This window comes from Budorcas taxicolor, chromosome 11 (assembly GCF_023091745.1).
Source record: "Budorcas taxicolor isolate Tak-1 chromosome 11, Takin1.1, whole genome shotgun sequence".
Classification (NCBI taxonomy): Eukaryota; Metazoa; Chordata; class Mammalia; order Artiodactyla; family Bovidae; genus Budorcas; species Budorcas taxicolor.
In genome coordinates, this window is record NC_068920.1 from 132,930,847 (window position 1) to 132,950,669 (window position 19,823).

The 19,823-nt window shown below is 50.2% G+C and overlaps 1 protein-coding gene across 1 annotated transcript in view; it reads left to right on the forward strand.

The window, feature by feature from the left end:
- Positions 1 to 280: 280 nt before the first annotated feature.
- The window catches only part of KIF3C (kinesin family member 3C), a 33,499-nt gene continuing 13,956 nt past the window's right edge, over positions 281 to 19,823 (forward strand). Inside the window, exons 1-2 of the mRNA XM_052648405.1 lie at positions 281 to 2,425; positions 19,117 to 19,218. Of these exons, the coding sequence (XP_052504365.1) occupies positions 887 to 2,425; positions 19,117 to 19,218 (1,641 nt within the window). The 5' untranslated portion in view covers positions 281 to 886. The remainder of the gene's footprint in view (positions 2,426 to 19,116; positions 19,219 to 19,823) is intronic.

Consider the following 19,823-nt stretch of genomic DNA (forward strand, 5'->3'; position numbering starts at 1 on the left):
GGGTGACGGCGGGCGGTGGCTGCGCTGCACCCGCCTGGTGGGCGCAGGACCTGGGTCGGCACCGGAGCCTGTCATTCCGGAGGGGGGCGGTCTGCGTGGCGGGGGGGCGGTGCGGGCGGGCGATGCACCCGGGTCCCCAGCGCACTGGCCGCGCCGGGCTCGCGTCTCCCGCCCCGCGGCCCCGCCCCTTGCCCCACCCCAGCCGGGCGGTTTAGCTGGGGCCGCAGAGCAGCGGCAACATCACTCTCGCCGCGGCTGCTCCGCCCCATCCCCTTCTGTTTTTCTCTCTCATTCTCCGGTGGCGACGGCGGGGAAGGCGGAGGCAGAGGCTGCAGCAGCCGCGCTGGCTGCAATGAATGATCCCCCAGCTGGGGGAGAGGACTCCAGGTGAGCCTCTGCCCTTGGGAGGGCCGGGACCCCCGGCCCCCCAGAACCTGCAGCACCCTTCCCCCCATCCCCCGCCATGGATCTCTAGAGGAGGAGGACGAGAAGACAGCTCTGCCGCCCACCCCCATCCCATTTTCCTCTTCCTTTATCTCATTGTTGCCGTCGCTGTTTACGGCAGCGCTCCCTCTGCCCCAGCATGGGGCGGGCTCTGGGTACTGCCGTTCGGCAGGCGCTGCTCCCGCGGCTGCCCGGCGATTCTGCCTAATTCTCCCTCCGCAGCCGGTGCAGCGAGGACCGGAGAGCGGTGGAGGCCCGGACTGCAGTAGCGGCGGGGCCAGCTCCCAGCATCTCCACCCTAGGAGGCTGCATGCGGATTGAAGAACGGTGACTGGGGGCTGGGCCGGCCCCGCTGATCCCGACCTAGGGAGGACAGCAGGACTAACTAGGCTGCGGAGGGGGTCCGGGGGTGGGGGGTGTGCAGGAAGGACAGAGCAGCAAGATGGCCAGTAAAACCAAGGCCAGCGAGGCCCTGAAGGTGGTGGCCCGGTGCCGCCCCCTCAGCCGGAAGGAGGAGGCTGCTGGTCACGAGCAGATCCTGACCATGGACGTGAAACTAGGCCAGGTGACCCTGCGGAACCCCCGCGCTGCCCTGGGGGAGCTGCCCAAGACCTTCACCTTCGATGCCGTGTATGATGCCAGCTCCAAGCAGGCAGACTTGTATGATGAAACCGTGAGGCCCCTGGTAGACTCGGTGCTTCAAGGTTTCAACGGCACCGTCTTTGCCTATGGACAGACAGGCACGGGCAAGACCTATACCATGCAGGGGACCTGGGTGGAGCCCGAGCTCCGCGGGGTCATCCCCAATGCCTTTGAGCATATCTTCACCCACATCTCGCGCTCCCAGAACCAGCAGTACTTGGTCCGGGCCTCCTACCTGGAGATCTACCAGGAGGAGATTCGAGACCTGCTCTCCAAGGAGCCCGGCAAGAGGCTGGAGCTGAAGGAGAACCCTGAGACAGGCGTCTACATCAAAGACCTGTCCTCCTTCGTCACCAAGAATGTCAAGGAGATAGAGCACGTGATGAACCTGGGGAACCAGACCCGGGCAGTGGGCAGCACACACATGAATGAGGTCAGCTCCCGCTCCCATGCCATCTTCGTCATCACCGTGGAGTGCAGTGAGCGTGGCTCTGACGGCCAGGACCACATCCGTGTGGGCAAGCTCAACCTGGTGGACTTGGCTGGTAGCGAGAGGCAGAACAAAGCAGGCCCCAACACCACTGGAGGGACCGCCACACAGCCCACTGGTGGTGGCGGCGGTGGAGGGGGTGGTGGCAGTGGTGGAGAGAGGCCGAAGGAAGCCTCCAAAATCAACCTGTCGCTGTCCGCCCTGGGCAACGTGATCGCTGCTCTCTCGGGTAACAGGAGCACCCACATCCCCTACCGGGACTCCAAGCTGACCCGGTTGCTCCAGGACTCTCTGGGGGGAAATGCCAAGACCATCATGGTGGCCACCCTGGGGCCAGCCTCTCACAGCTACGACGAGAGCCTCTCCACCCTGCGCTTCGCCAACCGGGCCAAGAACATCAAAAACAAGCCCCGGGTGAACGAGGACCCCAAGGACACACTTCTGCGGGAATTCCAGGAGGAGATCGCCCGCCTGAAGGCCCAGCTGGAGAAGAAGGGGATGCTGGGAAAGCGACTCCGCAGGAAGAGCAGCCGCAGGAAGAAGGCCGTGTCAGCTCCAGCCGGGTACCCGGAGGGACCGGTGATCGAGGCCTGGGTAGCCGAAGAGGAGGATGACAACAACAACAACCACCGCCCGCCCCAGCCCATCCTGGAGACAGCCTTGGACAAGAACATGGAGAACTACCTGCAGGAGCAGAAGGAGCGGCTAGAGGAAGAGAAGGCGGCCATCCAGGACGACCGCAGTCTGGTGAGTGAGGAGAAGCAGAAGTTGCTGGAGGAGAAGGAGAAGATGCTGGAAGACCTGCGGCGGGAGCAGGAAGCCACGGAGCTGCTCGCCGCCAAGTACAAGGTAAGAGTCCCCAAGGGAGCAAGGGCTCTCAGGAGGCCCCCAGAGGGATCTGGGCTGGCAGGCTTTGCTTTGAGGATCTGCGGTCTGGCCTGAAGCAAGGTGTCCTGCCCTTCTGCCAAGTGCTCCCCTGGAGAAGCCAGGCAAATTTCTGCGGCTCTGGGCTGCCAGGCAGAGCTGCTGAGGAGCACCTGAAAGGAAACACAGACTCACACACAGAGCAAAAGCAGGCAGGCAACCTCTCAAGCCAGTGAGCTTGGGCTGGCCTGACCTGCGGCCTGGCAGTCTCTGCTGGTGGCCCCCAGAACCGGTCAGTTCCATGGACAGCCAGGCAGGCGTTGAGCCTCATTTAGGTGTGGGTTCTCACTCTTGCTTAGCTGCCTCCCTTGTGATGGCCTCCCTTTGCAGCACCATCAGACCTCACGCTGCTTTAATACCTGACATTTGGATAACACTTCACAGTTTCCATAACTGTGTACGTGCTCTCATTTGATCCTTATGGTAGCTATCCGGGGTCCTGGTTGTTAAATCCCTATATTTACAGATGAGGGGCTAAGGCTCAGAAAAGTGACATGAGGTTCCATCCTACAAAGTAGCAGAGCCAAGCTGAAACCAGTGGCCCTTGGGCCCTTTCAATTCTTGAATGGCAAGGTGGGACTATGAATGGGTCCTGCTCCCTGTGAAGGCAGTCCAGCAGTCCACAGGGCCTATTGCTTGGAAGTTTAGGGAGGAGATCATGCTGAGGGTAGGAGAGCACCTCCGGCTCTACACTGGAAACCTGGAGTCTAGGGCTAGATGTACTGTAGCTCATTGAGTGACCCTGTGTTTATTGTGTCTTCCTTTCCTCAACCCTCAGTTTCCCATTTTGTAAAATAGAGGGTTGGCCTGGGTGATCTCTGAGGTTCTTCTAATCTGAGCAGCAAACCAGCTAGCTCCTAGTAAGACCCAATTCCCCATTACCCTGAGAGACCTCAGGGCCTCAGCATTCCCGCAGCCCCAGGGACACCTCCAGCCCACAGTGGAGCTAAGCTGCAGAGGTCCCCCTGCCTGGCTGGCCACTGACCTGTTAAATTTTGTTGTCACAGATGCCAGGAGTCCCTGTCCCAGGCGTTTCCAGGTCCATAGAGTCCTTAACTGTGGATTGGAGGAAGGGTGCAGGGAACCATGAGCTGATGTCTTGCTGGGGAGAGCAAAACACTATCGTTTCTTAGTCCCTCTCAGGAGTGTGGGCTGGGGCTCAGGGAAGCACCGCCTGGGAGGGAGCATGGCAGCAGCTGGAGGAGGGACAGTTGAGCTGCACACCATTGTCTGTGTTATGAGAATGTGCTGCTGCACCGGGGGGTTCTGGCCTTGCTTCTTTAATATTTAATTCACCACCAGGAGCTCAGCAAGGGTTATGCTGAGCCGCTTCCTCAAAGAAAGGATCAGGGGCCTGGCACATTTGGGGCCCTCCTGGAAGAAGCAGGATGTGAAAGGCAGGACAGTTAGACTCAGCTCTTCGAGGAGAAAGGAAATCTGGGCAGTCTAGTGCTTTCCACCAGGAAATCTTACAGGGGTGGTGTGTCATCAGTTTCATCACCAAGAGCCTCACCACTACCCATTGCTCTCCACCTCCACCCATCCTTAAAGCTAGGGAGCAAAAGAGGCTAAAAGGGTGCTCTTTGCCCCCGAAGACATGGGTAGAAGGGATAGAGCGAAAGATCCACTGGAATCCTTTCCACTGGGAACAATGGATCTCCCACTGCTGCCTACTCCCTGGCTCCCTCCATAGGATTCTTGGAGCACAGATAAGGGGGCAGTCAAGAGATCAGTGGCCAGTGGCAGAATTCTTGCCGTAGAGGCATAGCCCACTGAATCTCCCTTCTTACAACTGCCAGAGGCCTTGGGAAACTGAGGCCCAGACTCACCTAGGGCCACACAGGTGAGTTAAGGATAGCCAGACTCTACACTTGGTCTAGCTTCTTTCTATTACACCAGAGTCCTGCTGTTGTTACCTCGCTACTTGATGATCAGAGTAATTCATTTTTATGTCACTCTTACATTTTGATCTCATGGCATCCTCGCAGCTATCTCCAGAGATGAATATTACTATTTCCATTTGACAGTGATGAAAGCCAAGGCTGCTGACAGTCTCAGTGACCTGGATTGATAGGTGGCAAAGTCAGGACTGGAACCCAGGTCTATGCTGTGCTGTTTCCAAGTCTTCACAGATCCCTCCATGTGTGCTGTCTGTGTGACTCGTGACGAAGGCCTTTGCCTCTCTAGGCCTTGGGTTTCCATTTGCCTAATGAGGGGAAGTCTGACGCAGCTCCTTGGGGACTGGGTGACATGGTCATTATGTGCCAGGCTTTCGGATATAAGCAAAGGGGGAGGGGCATCTGGGAAATTCCAGGAGAGGAATGATTCCACATCCTGTGACTTCTTGTCACACCCAGCCCAGGACCAACAGCAGCCAGCAAGCCCAGAACAGAGCCTGGACAGAGGACCCCAGGCTCCCTAAGGCACTGCTGGTTCAGAGTTGGTTGTTTGGAGGATGGAGGAAACAATTTGAGGGCCCTTGAGGGATCCACTGGGTAATGAGGGGAGGAGCATGGCAGAGGTCCTCCCAGGCCTGCCTGGTTCACAGGGTTGTGCTGAAGATGAAGTGAGATCATTAGTGTGAGGGCATTTGAAATAAATGGAGGGCATTAACAGCCACTGGGTGGCTTCTGTCTGCCAAGCAGGGGTCCAGTGATCTCCAGGACTGACATCTTTATTTCTGGCTTAAGGGTTTCTTTCCCCTGCCATTTCAGCTGCCTTGCCTGCAGCTGTGGGAGCAGAGTCAGGCGAGAAGGATCTAGGAGCCCTCCGAAGGCAGGAGCTCGGATCCCTCCTGGAAATGAGTTTCTGCTCCCCATGTTCGACACACTCCAGCTCCCGCTTTCTGAGATATGACATCAGCTCCCCTTCTCATCCCCCCCTCCCCAATTCCCTTCTTCCAGTTCACACTGCCGCTGGGGGCAGTTGAGCAGTAGCTGACGCGACCCAGTGCCCTCATTCATTCTCTCTGACTCATCTTACAGTCTGTCTCACCCGTTTTTCCTGCCCACCACTTCTGGGGTCCCCATTCCCTTTGTTCTCCCCTCACTGTGTACAAACACAGTGCCTATCTCCTAGGAGTCTCCTTTCATCTCCTCTCATATTTACCTTGAGCCTTAGGGGGTTCGAGGTGTGCAAACGTGTGAGGGTTGGTGATTGTCATCAGCGCCCTGTTTCTGGGTAGTCATTAGCCATCCACACTTCCACCGTGTCTCTGGGGGGCTTGAGCGCGTACCAGACCTGAGAGGTAGGGGGAGTTGGTCAAGCCACAGGCCAGACCCACGACTGAGGTTACGGCTCTGCACAACAGCAATTCCAGTGTCTGTGCACAGTGCAGTCTCACTACCTTGAGAATATGCAATGTGTGTGGGTGGATCGAGAGAAAGCCCACTTTCATTGTGCAAGGAAGATGTTTTCATAACTGTTTTCATTTTGAGCTTAATTTTTTGAGGGCTCGGACTAGATGATTTCTAAAGCTGTGGTTCTAGATCTTTAGAGGGAAAGAAGGGTGTGTAGGGGAGGCAAGGGCTGCAGATGATACAAAATGCAGGCTCGAAATGAAGAGAGGACTGGAAGAGGTAGAAACAACACACTGCTTGTTGATCCCCACGTAAGTAGGTCTGGAGGGGGTGGAGGGAGGGGGCTGCTTGGCTAGAGCCCAACTCTCTCTGTAGTGGGTATGGGAAAGAGACCCTGCAGAAGCCGCCCCTGAAGCCAGAGGGATGAGGTCACTACAGAGAGTACAGGCTGCTTGAATTTTCATTGTCTCTCTGTCAGTCCCTCTTCTTCCTCCCACTTCTCAGCATTGGGGTTCACCATAAACAGTTTTGCAAGAGAAGGAGTCTGACGCTCGAAAAACAACAGTAATAGCAAGAATCATGCCATTTACGTAGCACTTGTCATGTGCCAAGCCCTATACCGTATATTGTATCCAGATTATCTCATGTAATCCTCACAGACACCTTCCAAGAAGGTGTTATTATTATTTCCATTTTATACTTGAGACAACCCAGATTTTGTGACTTGCCCAAGGCCTCGTGGTATGTATACGGCAAATCTAATTAGGTCCAGGTCAGTTTGACACAAACTCTGATCCTCTCTTGTGCTTAAAGAATTATGAATACTGGGACTGGTTGCTGGGGAGGTAGTGAAAAATGACAGCAGTGAGTGTAAATGTGTTGAATTTGAGGTGACAGAGTCCAGTGAAAAGCGGGAGATGGAGAGGGGGAGGTTTGTTTTTTTTTTAATGGTTTTTTTGTTATAGATCATTTTTTTAAAGTCTTCATTGAACTTTTTTTACAATATTGCTTCTGTTTTATGTTTTGGTTTTTTGGCCGCAAGGCATATGGGAAACCTAGCTCCCGGACCAGGAATCAAACCCACACCCCCTGCATTGGAAGGCGGAGTCTTAACTACTGGACTGCCAGGGAGGTCCCAACAGGGGAGTTTAAAAACAAGCACAGGACTGGAAATGGAGTTGAGGGGTCATCTGTAGAAGAGGGCTCAAATGAGACCCTTAGCCCTCTGTTCTTAACCCTCCCTCCCTTAATGTAAGTGACTCGCAAATCAAGATCTCCTGTCTGGGTCTTTGCTGACCTTTTTTTGTAGAATGCTGCATTCAGAGGTGATGTCAGAGTCAGGCAGGCCTGATTTACCAGTTCTGAGACCTCAGTTTCCTCATCTCTTAAGTGGGATAATAATAGTACCTATGTCATAGTGCTCTTGAGAAGGTGACAGTCAACATTAAAGCATTTTGCACAATTCCTAGCATGTAAGCATTCATAAATAATAACTTCATTACTGTTATCTTCAGTTACCTAATGGATGTCTTCACTTGGCCATCTTTCTGATATGTTAAACACATCACATTTTGGTTTGGCATTCAAGACCTACCAGAGCCTGGTTATCTCTCTCCAATGTCACCTACCTAAGAAAGCGATAGGAGAACTTAACAGCCAACTCCTCTACCCCATACTTTGAACTTAGGATGTTTCTCACTGCCCTTCTGCTGATTGTACTGGTTTTATATCACAGGTTGTCCTAGTAACCAGGGAGTGAGAATTATGGCAGCAGGTTAAACTCAATGTAAAGAGCTTCTTGATAGTTAGGATTGATCTGCTTCAAGAGATAATGTCTCCAATCCCTGGAAGTGTCCAAGGAGAAGCTGAACACCACAGTTGCTCTAAAGGGATTCAAAAGCCAGAAAAGTCATTGAACTAGGTGATCTTTAAAGTTCCCTCCTCTTCAAAGTCCTTTATTGTTAAAAGTAGCATTTTTTTTAAGCAAAATATAGAGTGTTCAGTTCATCTTTTTGAAAATTAAGGTGATAAGATTTAAATGTTAATGTATGAATTCAACCAATAATGGAAGATATTTTCAGCTTTCTATCATAACTGGTTAGAGAAAGACAATGAGAAAAAAAAAATGGGAGGAAAGACAGGAAAGAAATAGAGAGGAAAGACAAATGGAGTCAGAGCTGGGGAGACAGATGGAGAGAGAGAGAGAGTGGGTGAAGAGATGGACAACAGAATTTCTGGGGAGAAGAAAGCCCAATTGGGAGAGAAAGTGCTTTAGAGGAGAGCATGATCTTGAGGTTAGTCTCCAAACAGGGGTGTGTCCAGTCTCTAAAGAATCCCCAATAATCCAAGGAGCACCTATGTTCCCAAAGCTGGTCTGGTTCCTTCCCCATGTCCCCAGGGACACTAGCCCCATGCCAGACCCTCTGAGATTTATAGGGCCAGGAGATCAGGGAACTGTGTACACTGCCCTCCCCACCCCCCACCACTGCCACCACCCATTCCAGCTGAGTCCTCTGTGATCCTTGAGAGAAGCAAGTAACCAGAGCTCCAGGCTGGGTCTGGCATCTAGGTCAGAGTCCATGGCTTCTTGGCACCACTGAGAGCAGTGACTTACATTCCTTCCTGTCCCTGGCGGTGTGATCAGTTAACAGAATTGCCGTGAGCTGGGAGCATTTTGTAATATAAAGATCTGACCTGCAGGAAGTATGTAAGACATTGCCATCAGAGGTTCTGCGATTCAAGTTATGTTGGGACTCAGCAGGCCTTTTGGTCCAGTCTTAGGTTTCTCTTTCTGTGTGTTGGCTAGAGGAGTGTATTATCATATTGCCCTTAGTCATCTCCAGCCCCCAGACAGCACAAGATTAGATGAAGTGGCTATGATAATGTTCTTATTGTGCTTTGAGGACTAGGCGGAAGGGCCTGGAATTCAGCAGGAGAAGGGCACGCCCTCCCATCTGTGCCCTGCCAGTCTGCTGCCCCTGGCCAGTCTGGGGGCACTTCTGGGGCTGACTGGGCCTGAGAGCTGCTGAATCAGGTAGCCTGAGTAGATGAGAAATGGTCTCACTTCCACCCAGTCTAACTCTTCAGCCACGACAAGTCTGCGTAAGGTGGATTCCAGTGCTCTGAGCTTGTAGGGTCCCTGCACTGGGGGGTTGGTGTATATCTAGAATTTTGAATATCCTGAGAAATTCCTGGGCATTAAATCCTGGTCAGATTCAAGACTTACTTTCTAGTCGTCTCCCTTTGCTCTCAGATATACTCGGCTTCCCTTGTAGCTCAGTCGGTAAAGAATCTGCCTGCAGTGCAGGAGACCCGGGTTCAATCCCTGGGTTGGGAAGATCCCCTGCAGAAGGAAATGGCAACCCACTCCAATATCCTTGCCTGGAAAATCCCATGGACAGAGGAACCTGGTGGATTGCAGTCCATGGGGTCGCAAAGAGTTGGGCACGACTGAGCGATTAACACACACACATACTCAACTGAGGGGTACCAGGCCCTGGGCTGAACTGTGTCTGTAGTGGTAAGGAATGGACCTGCAGGCTTTCTCTTTCTTCAAGTGAGCCAGCAGAATAATAACAACAATTGGAATAATAACAGTAGCCACCATTTCTTTAGTGCATGCTTAATGTCAAGTATGGGCTCCCTGGGTGGCTCAGTGGTAAAGAATCCACCTACCAGTGTGGAAACACAGGAGACATGGGTTCGATCCCTAAGTCAGGAAGATCCCCTGGAGAAGGAAATGGCAACCCAGTTCAGTATTCTTGCCTGGAAAATTCCATGGACAGAAGAGCCAGGCAGGCTGCAGTCCATGGGGTCTCAAAGAGTCAATCATGACTGAGCATGCGTGCACAATGTCTAGTACTCACTGTATTCTCGAGTTGTTTTATTTAGTCCTCACAATAGCACCATGAAATAGTAGTGTTTTAATCTCCACGTGACACATGAGGATACTAAGGCACAGTAATGAAGGAACAATTTGAGGTCACATGCTTATGAATGTTAGCCAGGAATATGAACCGGTATCTGCTTGATTCCAAAGCCCACGATCTTCCCTCCACCCTGTATCACCAGCTCAGAAAGGGGGCTTCATGCCAGATCCCTGGCTAATAGACCCCAGTGGGAGCTCTTGTCTGCTGAGATGCTTAACTCGTCTCTGTCCTTACACATGATGCAAACCCCAGCCTCAGACCTCCGTCTGGGGCTGTTCATTCATATAATCAACAAATCTTGAACACTATGGCCAAGAATATAAATCAATAGGTAGGGTTAACTTTGTCTTTAAATTGTTTAAATTTCTGGAGTGAATCACAGGAACTCACTAATAATGGTTATCTCTAGGGATTTTATTAATAATAGGAAGGAGGCTTTTTTCACTTTTTTTTTTTTTTTAATAGCAAGCATATAGGGCTTCCCTTGTGGCTCAGTTGGTAAAGAATCCTCCTGCAATGCAGGAGACCCTAGTTCAATTCCTAGGTCAGGAAGATCTGCTGAAGAAGGGATAGGCTACCTACTCCAGAATTCTTGGGCTTCCCTTGTGGCTTAGCTGGTAAAGAACCTGCCTGCAGTGTGAGAGACCTGGGTTTGATCCCTGAGTTAAGGAAGATCCCCTGGAGAAGGGAAAGGCTACCCACTCCAGTATTCTTGCCTGGAAAACTCCATGGACTGTATAGTCCATGGGCTCATAAGGAGTTGAGTGAGCGACTTTCACTTTCACTATATTACTTTGTTAAAAACAAATCTAGAATTTTTAAGGGAGAAAAATATGTAAAAGAAATGTGTTAACACATGGTTGGAAGATTGGCTTAAATGAATAATTGAGGGAGACCCAGGGTCGAGAATAATTCTTAATGGTACTCAGTTTTTGGTAATCCTGTGACTTGGACAAGTCAGTTCCCCTTCTGGTTCTATAAGAAACGATCAATCAATGATTCCTTGCTTTCTGCACTATTTGCTGATTCACGGTGGAAGCAGCAGGTCAGATGCCCAGGTTTAGAGACCAGCCTGGATGAGGAACAGTAAGGGCCGGAAAGGAATGACCAAGCATTGCCTGGAAGCTGGAGGCTGAATGACCCAGGGTCTGTAAACTACGGAGTCTACACTTGATGCATCCTTAGGTCTCATCCAGTTCTGACATTGTATTAATAGCGTTCTTTTGTCTGGCTGGGTTTTTTTCCCCAGTGTTGGAGAGAAACCCTTTAGGACAATGCAAATAAGTGAACGAAGTAGAGGAGAAAGACAAAGTTAAGGATTAGATCTGAAGTGATCATGCTTTTCCTACTCAAGCAGATGAGCTGATTTTTTTCTTCCTGTTTTTCTCCAAGGTGGACTGAAGCGTTTCTGGGCATTCGTATCTTGTCCAGTGCAAGACTGGAAGTGGAATCCAGCTCATCTCATTCTCTGGCCAATATGTTTCCTGATCTCTAATAGTTCCTTCTTTTTTTGGCTGCACTGGGTGTTCATTGCACGAGGGCTTTCTCCAGTTGCAGTGAGCAGGGGCTACTCTTTGTTGCGGTGTGAGGGCTTCTCATGGAGATGGCTTCTCTTGTTATGAAGCAAGGGCTCTAGGCCCATGGGCTTCAGTAGCTGTGGTGCTCAGGCTTAGTTGCTCTACAACATATGGAATCTTCCTGGACCAGGGATTGAACCCATGTCCCCTGCATTAGCAAGTAGATTCTTATCCACTGTACCACCAGGAAAGTCCTAATTTTTTCTTCTTTTGGATGAGAAGATTACTAGCATGTAGTGTTTTGAGGCATCCAAGGAGACCCAAGGCAGGAACTCAGACTCAGTTTCCTGATTTATGTTCCTGAGGGCAGAGAATCACTGAAAATAGCATTCTTCTTCCCCTCGCCATTGTTTCTTTCATTTCTTTTTCCCTTGCTGCTGGTTCCTCAAGATCTATAACCAGAGGCCACAAAAGGAGAAACAGGTTTGTGACTGTAGGCGTGGCTGTATTCCCTAAGAGGTGGGACCCAGGATTGCTGCACTGGTTGTTTGTTCTGTGTGATGAGTGGTGGATAGGTGTCAGGTACTGCAACAGGAAGTAACCTCTGACATTTGATTGTACATTATCATTTACTAGGCATTTCTTCACCTGTTATCCAGCTCACCATTCTTACCAAAGCCTGCAAGGTTAGTGAATATTTGCCCCATTTTACAGATGAGAAAAACAGAACTCCAAGAGCTAATGCCCTAGATTTCTTAGCAAATAGGATGGCAGAGTGTGTGCCAGGATTCATGTTCTCTGATTGACAGGCCTGGTGCTCTTTGTTTCTTTCCGCTATGGAACTTGTGAGGTGGCCCTTCCTGTGAGCATTTGGGCTTCACCCTCTCTCAGGGACCCTAGTGATACTGATGCCCTCCCCACAAGCACACACTTAAGAGCCCTATCCCACTCATCTCAGAGGCCCCCATAAGAACCTCACACAGGCAGAAGCATCTTTAGCAGAACCCCGCCTGTTTCATCTGGAAGAGAAAGAAATGGTGCCCTGAGCTTTCCTGATGATTCCTGAGTTGGCAAAGGTGCAAAGACCAAATGCTACTTTCCCCCAAGGCGCTTTCCTGCCCAAATCCAGGAGAAAACTATGGCACAAGGACTTGGAATCAGGAGGCTGGTGTTTAAATACTACTGCCACTTACTGTCTCTATAACCGTAATCTAGTCACCTCACCTGTCTGAGGATGGGATCATATTCATTATCTCGTGAAGTTCTTGTGATGATTAAATAGGATGATAAATGCAAAAAGGACCCAACCCAGGCATATGGCAAATGGCAGCCAGGATTCCTGTCTCTTGCAGAATGTCATAGGTTAGCTGGCAGTCACAAGGCAGAGCCTGTTTGGCTTCTCTGTAAAATCATACTTGATGGTATCTCCTCAGAGGGTGGCTGGCTGTGCCTGGCTGTCTCCTTGCTGGTTTTCCAGACCAGCGTTTAATGAGCACTGGGCCTCCTTTCTACTCCTGATTTTGCCCTTCAGTTGCTCCTGGGATGGGAAGAGGGCAGCTTCTGAATATCCCAGGCTGTATCTGCAGGCTGGCCTGGTCCCTGTGGTGATCTTTGCTATTAACTGGGAGAATTTTGCAGGAACTAATAATGCCGTGGCCGGGGATTTGTTATGTAAGTGAATATTGAAACACTCCAGTCAGTAACATTTGGGTAACAAAAAACGTGTTACTATGTCTCCGGTCAGTAAGTTGCTAATTGTCACAGCAGCTGACCTGCCTCTAATACCCTAAGCAAAGGCCCTAATCAAATTGGGAAATTATTTGGAAAGTGTGTAGTCAATATAGGAATGGATACACATGTGCATGTGTGTGCTCAGTCACTTCAGTCCTGTCCCACTCTTTGCAACACCATGGACTGCAGCCCACCAGGCTCCTCTGTCCATGGGGTTATCCTGGCAAGAATACTGGAGTGGGTTGCCATTTCCTCCTCCAGGGCATCTTCCCGTCCTAGGGATTGAACCCGCGGCTCCTGCATTGGCAGGCAGATTCTTTTATCACTAGCACCACCTGGGAAGCCTCAACAGATACACATACCGACTCCTTAATTATGAGTTCTAGACTTAGAAGTCTTCATCTCTGGGCCTCAGTTTCCTCCTCTGTGAAGCACAGGGCATTGGGGTTGATGATTCCCTGAGGTCACCTTAATTGTCTGGTGATTTGTTTCCCTCTCACAAGAGTCAGACCACGTCCTTGCAACTCCCTGCCCTGTTTTCCGCCCCCACAGCCTCTGCTGGCCTTTTAGTTACACTGGACATATTCAGAACCAGTAGAACCAAACCCAGCCCTGTCTACAGGCTCCACCCACCTGGACTCTTTTTCCCTGAGAAATCGCAAAGGCAGCATTAACTGGGGCAGCTAAGAGCTCTGGGGAACTTTTCCTGGGAACTGGAAACCCCATATTCTGCTTTGTACCCTTCCAGCCTGAAGTGGGCTTAGGGATTTGAGACATCCTTGTCCCCTGCCCTCCTTAGGTGATAAAGGCAGAGATCTCTGAGGAAAAGGAGGAGATGGTTACTGGTATCCTCAGAAAAATGAGAAAAGCAAAGAAGAAAAAAACCACCACAAAACTGTTTCGAAGCAAAGAACCAAAGTCACGTATGACATGTCTCAGAGCATGGGGGTGATGCAGGCAGCGATGGACTGAGGCTGGGGAGAAGAGGGAGCTCAGACTCTGCACCTGGATTGGGGCCCACCCCCAGGTTTTTGTGCCGGGACCAGCCCCCTTTTCTAGCACAAGACAAGTTCTATCAGGCTGGCTTGAGCGACAGTGTAGGCTGGGCCAGTGGACAAGACTTGGCAAGAAACCAATAAGGCACATTTGGCTGTCATTCAGACCATGTCTGTGCTGGGTCCTGGCGGGTCAGGCAGAGACGTGTAGGAGCAGTGGACAAATGGAATGGGGTGATACGGGCAGTCAGGCATCTCCCAGAAATTCTCTGCCTGGAGCCCAGGCCCTGGCCAGAAGGAAAAGCCCTGAAACAGAGTTCCAAGGAGGAGGCCTAACACGAAGTCAAATGAGCAAGAACCAAGACAGAAACCAATCCTGGGCACGATGGCATGAGGGTGGCAGTGGGAGGAGCCTTGGGACTTGGCGGCCCTGGTAGCCTTGACTGATGCATCAGATTCCAGGCCTGATGGGCAGCGTAAAGTCTGCCTGTGTCCAACTTCTTGAGCTGGGTGTGGGTAGCCGGAGAAGGTGGGGGCTGAATAAACAAAGAATTGTTTTAAGTCACATCCATCTCCTCACTTTAAAATCACCAAAACACAAAAAAGCAAGCATAAAAGCGCGTGTTGGAAGAGGGGAGAGCAAACCTTTGCAAGCCTACCACAGAGCTACAGAGAATATAAATAGGAGACTCAATTTTATATCTATTATTAAGCCAAATTTAAAATCATGATAATACTTCATGGCTATGAATAAAAGCGGTTCCGTTATTTATTGCCGGCAGTGGTTTTAAGTGGTAAAACTGTTAGAAAGGTAACTTGACAGTATGTTCTAAGATATACAAAATGTTTATAACTTTTTGTCCACTTCTGTAATGTCCTTCTAAGAAAATCATCTAAAAGATGAAAAATTGGGAATTTTCTGGCGGTCCAGTGGTTAGGACTCCATGCTCTCACTGCTGTGACCCAGGTTCAACCCCTGGTCCGGGAACTAAAAGCCTATAAGCCGAGCAGCATGTCCAAAAAAATTATATGCATAAGAGTGTTTATTGTAAACATTAACCAGGCAAACAAAATTTCTTATAATGGGGTTTATATTATAAATTATCCACTCTAAATATTATGACTCCTCTGTCCATGGAATTCTCTAGGCAAGAATACTGGAGTAGGTAGCCATTCCCTTTATCAGGGGATCTTTCTGACCCAGGTATTGAACCCGAATCTCCTGCATTGCAGGCGAATTCTTTACTGTCTGAGCCACGAGGGAAGCTCAAATATTATGCAATCATTAAAGTAACAGAAAATTCTTTTGTTTTTAAATTTTTGTTGGAGAATAGTTGATTTACAATGTTGTGTTAGTTCAGGAAATTCTTGAGCTATTTGATAGTGTGGAAATAGCAAGATATAAACTTATATTTCGGAGAAGGAAATGGCAACTCACTCCAGTATTCTTGCCTGGAGAATCGCAGGGACAGAAGAGCATGGTGGGCTGCTGTCTGTGGGGTCGCACAGAGTCGGACACGACTGAAACAGCAGCAGCAAACTTATATTTATCCTATGTCTATAGATAGGAAAAATGATGTGTGCATACGGAAAAATCTGGGGTCAAAAGCTAATTTATATGATGAAGAATATGTGAATTTTTTTCCAGTTTATTTCTGTGCTTAGTTTGACATTAGTGAATTTGTTTTTCTGAAAGCAGAGAAAGACAATAAAAGGTTAAAAATATGTCCCCAGAATCCCTTGATGAACTGTGAGTTATTCAATCCAGTACTCTTGAGATATCACATTCCATAAATATATTATCTTCTGTAAAGATGAACTTCCCTTTGTCCTAAAAATTCAAGGTCTAAGCTCTTATTCTCCCTACCATGGGTTGATTAGAAAAGCCTAAATCTTTGCCTTTCACACCTTTTGATGGTATAGTTTCCAGGTCCATTCTCTTAGCCTTTCTCTGTCTTTGCCATCTAAAGAGTCCTATTGTTTTTTAAGCCCTTGCATGGTTTTAGCCGCCCTTTTCTGAATCTTCTCTCTGCTTCAAGTCCCCAGAGATGCAGTGAGAAACTGTAGACAGTCCTCCAGATTCAGCTGCATCGTGGTGTTATATTAGGGTAGGATGATTTTTGTTTTGTTTCCAGAAAAGCCTTGGTGATGGTACCTGGCCAGATACTATTGGCTTTTTTAGCTGTGGCAGCGTATTAAGCCAATGTATTCTGGGAACCATAGAGAATTACTCCTCGCTTTTCCTCTTTTTGTGGTTTATAACTGACTGCTCACAGCTATCATTTAATGAAGATTTAGGATTACTTTTTTCCCCAATGTAAAACTAACTGAAGCTCATCTGCCATTTTTTGGTCCTTTCACATGGCCTAGAAATTCTCCTGCTCTTTCCCACCTACAGGGATTTGGGGGCATCTGTGAAGTTGGCATTTCGCCCTGTGCACCCTTTCTTGCATGATTTCTGACATTTGAACATGTTTCCATCTGGAGAGATGCCGGTTTGTTTCCTTCCCCTCCTTCCCCTCCCCTTCCTCTGTTCCCTCTCCCCCTCCCCCATGGAGTAACCGCTGATGTAGGACCGTGCCAGGAGCATTTTAACCTCTTAAGTTCTGGCCATTGGCTTCCTCGTGGACTGGAATAATCTAGTCTGTCCCTGAGGGAACTCTTGTAGAGTAGTCACACATGATTCCTCTTGCTGGAAAATGCTGCTTTTCTATTAGCAGGTTCTGCTTCCTAAAACACTGCACAGTGTCTGTGGTAGGAAGAGCCTGGGCTTGGGAATCAAGCAGACTTGGGTCTGGAGTCTCCGTTTATATGCAACCACCATGGTGTGACCTTGGATGGATTACTTAACCTCCCTGAGCTTTCATCAGAAGAATGATGGTGCTTATAGTTTGTCCCTAAAGCATGTCACACAAGTTACTGGAGGGGGTCTCAGATGCTGATTCACTAGGCCTGTGGAGGGCCGGAGATTCTGCATTTCAAACAAGTTCTCAGATAATGCTGGTTCTGGGGACTGCAGAAAGCAGTGATTCTCCAATTTGATTGCACCCCCAAATCCCCTGGGAACCTTTAAAATCCACCGATGCCTGGACCTCACCACCTCCCTGCTGCTGCTGCTGTTGTTGCCGCTAAGTTGCTTCAGTCGTGTCCGACCCTGTGCGACCTCATAGACGGCAGCTCAACAGGCTCCCCTTCCCTGGTATTCTCTAGGCAAGAACACTTGAGTGGGTTGCCATTTCCTTCTCTAATGCATGAAAGTGAAAAGTGAAAGTGAAGACGCTCAGTTGTGTCCAACTCTTAGTGACACCATGGACTGCAGCCTACCAGGCTTCTCCGTCCATGTGGTTTTCCAGGCAAGAGTACTGGAGTGGGATGCCATTGCCTTCTCCCCACCACCTCCCTACCCTCCTCCATTTCCAGTTTAACTGGTGGTACGGTATAGTCTGGGATTTCCCTGGTGGCTCAGACTGTAAAGAATGCCTGCAAGGCAGGAGACCCAGGTTTGATCACTGAGTTGGGAAGATCCCCTGAAGTAGGAAATAGCAACTCACTCCAGTATTCTTGCCTGGAGAATTCCGTGGACAGAAGAGCCTGGAGGGCTACAGTCCACAGGGTCACAAAGTCAGTTGGATACGACTGAGCGACTAACACTTTCAGGGTGTAGTCTGGTCATTGAGCCTTTTAAAAGCTCCCTAGGTGATTTTAATGTACACCAAAATCTTGAGATCCATTGCTTAAAGGGTTATGAGCAGAAATAAGTGTGAGACACCTGGCACATAGCAGGTGAGGAGAAAAGAATTATTTTCTTCCTCTTGATTCCTTGCCCTGTGCTTCTCTCTCCACCCTCATCCCCAGTCTTTAAATCAGGTAGAAAAAAGCAGGGCATCAGCTGTGGCCCTGTGCCTCCCTCACTCGAATCTTCTCTAGAGCATCTGGTTTGGGAGAAGCCCCACCTCTGACCCCCTCCAGAAGCCACCTTCAACTCCTGTCCTGCTCTGTCATCCATGATGTATGGGATACAGGGACCCCCTGCTCTCTTTTGCCAGCACTCCCTGCTTTGAGAGCCCTCAGTCGGTCAGCAACTTCCACTGGGAAGAATTCCAGTGGGGAGGCAGCCAGTTTCTTTTGGTGGCTCAAGGTGATTTCAACCTTCCAGGAGGCCTGGGATGAAATCAGAGAACAGCTGGGCAGCACCCTCAGACTAGCAACAGTGAAAATGCATTTTATGTAGTCACAACTGGCACAATTTATCCATGGCTGTTATTCTTAAAGCTTCAGATTCAGTGAGCACCTACACAATGTCTGTGCCAAGCACCAGGTGAGGGGCTGCGCATAGCACAGGGCTCATTGGGGAGACTGGTTCACCTCTTTATTAACCAGCTGCATGACCTGAAGCCAGTTGCTCTTAGCTTCCTTCCTTATTGATTGAGGTCTCTCTAGGGGTAAAGTTGGAGGCACCTGGCCAGTAACGCTCAGCGGATGTTTGCTGGCTGTCTTTCTCAGAGCAGGGGTGGCCCCAGGGTTACAGATGTGAGAGATGAAGGGTAATTGGGCTGAGACCTTGCAGTGAGTGGGTGGAGCTCAAGTCTTTCTGGCCATCTCCAAACGCCGGCTGCTTCTGGGGCCCCAAATGCCCTTCAGTGCTGGGGAGTCTTCTCCCTATGTCTTTTCTTCTGTTTTCCAGCTGAAGAGCAGACCCTTTCCTGCTGTCTGAATGAGAGCCCCCTTCCTGAGTCAGGAGCCAGTTAGCTAAAGGGCCAGGCTGCTCAGAGACTGTATCCTGCATCTCCCTGCCTCCTGAACACCAGCTGGTCCTGGTTGCCAGGATTAGATCGCCGCCCGCATTCCCTTCCCCGAGCATGATGAACCAGCCTTCCATCCGTATCCAAAGCAAACAGATCAGGTGCCCTGTATTCTCTGAGGGCTTCCCTGCCTTGACTCACCTAATGGTCTTGCTTACAATGGGAGCCTTGTGCTGGGGCCCACGAGGCTAGAGGGGAAAACTTCCTTCTTGGTGAGGGTCCTGAGCCCCCATCTGGGACATATCTTCTGTTCTTGCCCTGAAGGGCAGGGAAGCCAAACCTCTCAAGCTGGGGCTGCTCTGGCCCTTTGAAAACCCATCTCTTTACCCCTCTGTGTCCCCAGGCCATGGAGAGCAAGCTGCTCATCGGGGGCAGGAACATCATGGATCACACCAATGAGCAGCAGAAGATGCTCGAACTAAAGAGGCAGGAGATTGCCGAGCAGGTGGGGCTGGGGGCTTCAGGTCCCTGGGGGGTGGTGCATGGCCTTGAGGTCAGATCTGGGGGGCTGAAGGCAGTGAGTCATCATGAACTCAGGGTCCCTGGAATTACAGGGCTGAAAACCTAACTCTGTGCATCCTATGGGTCCACCCGCCCAGGTGCTGGCTCTCCATGATGTCAGCTTCTACAGGGCACCCGATCCTAATTCCCAAACCTTCCACAAAGGTGTGAGTTCTTCACCAACTGTTTCCGAAAGCATCAAGAACCACAGTTTGTTGGTCTTACCAATCAGCTGTGATACTACACAGGAGAGGCTGAGACAGCTGAAAAGCCAGTACCTGGGCATCAGTGGATGTGGTCAACGGCCCTGGAAGCCCCAGCGGTTAGGGGCGGGGTCTCCTTCCACGTGGGGCAGTGCCTGCAAAAGCATGGCCCTGTGAGCTGGGAAGAAGGTCCAGAGAGGCCTCCACTGAGGATGGGGTGGGAGCGATGGACCTGGGCTGTGAGAACCTCTCTGTGTCCTCCTGGCTCCTGTGGCCACGACGGATCCAGGTTCCATGACAGGCAGAGCTCCCTTGGGTCTTGCCGGTATGTGCTGCTCCTCTGAGC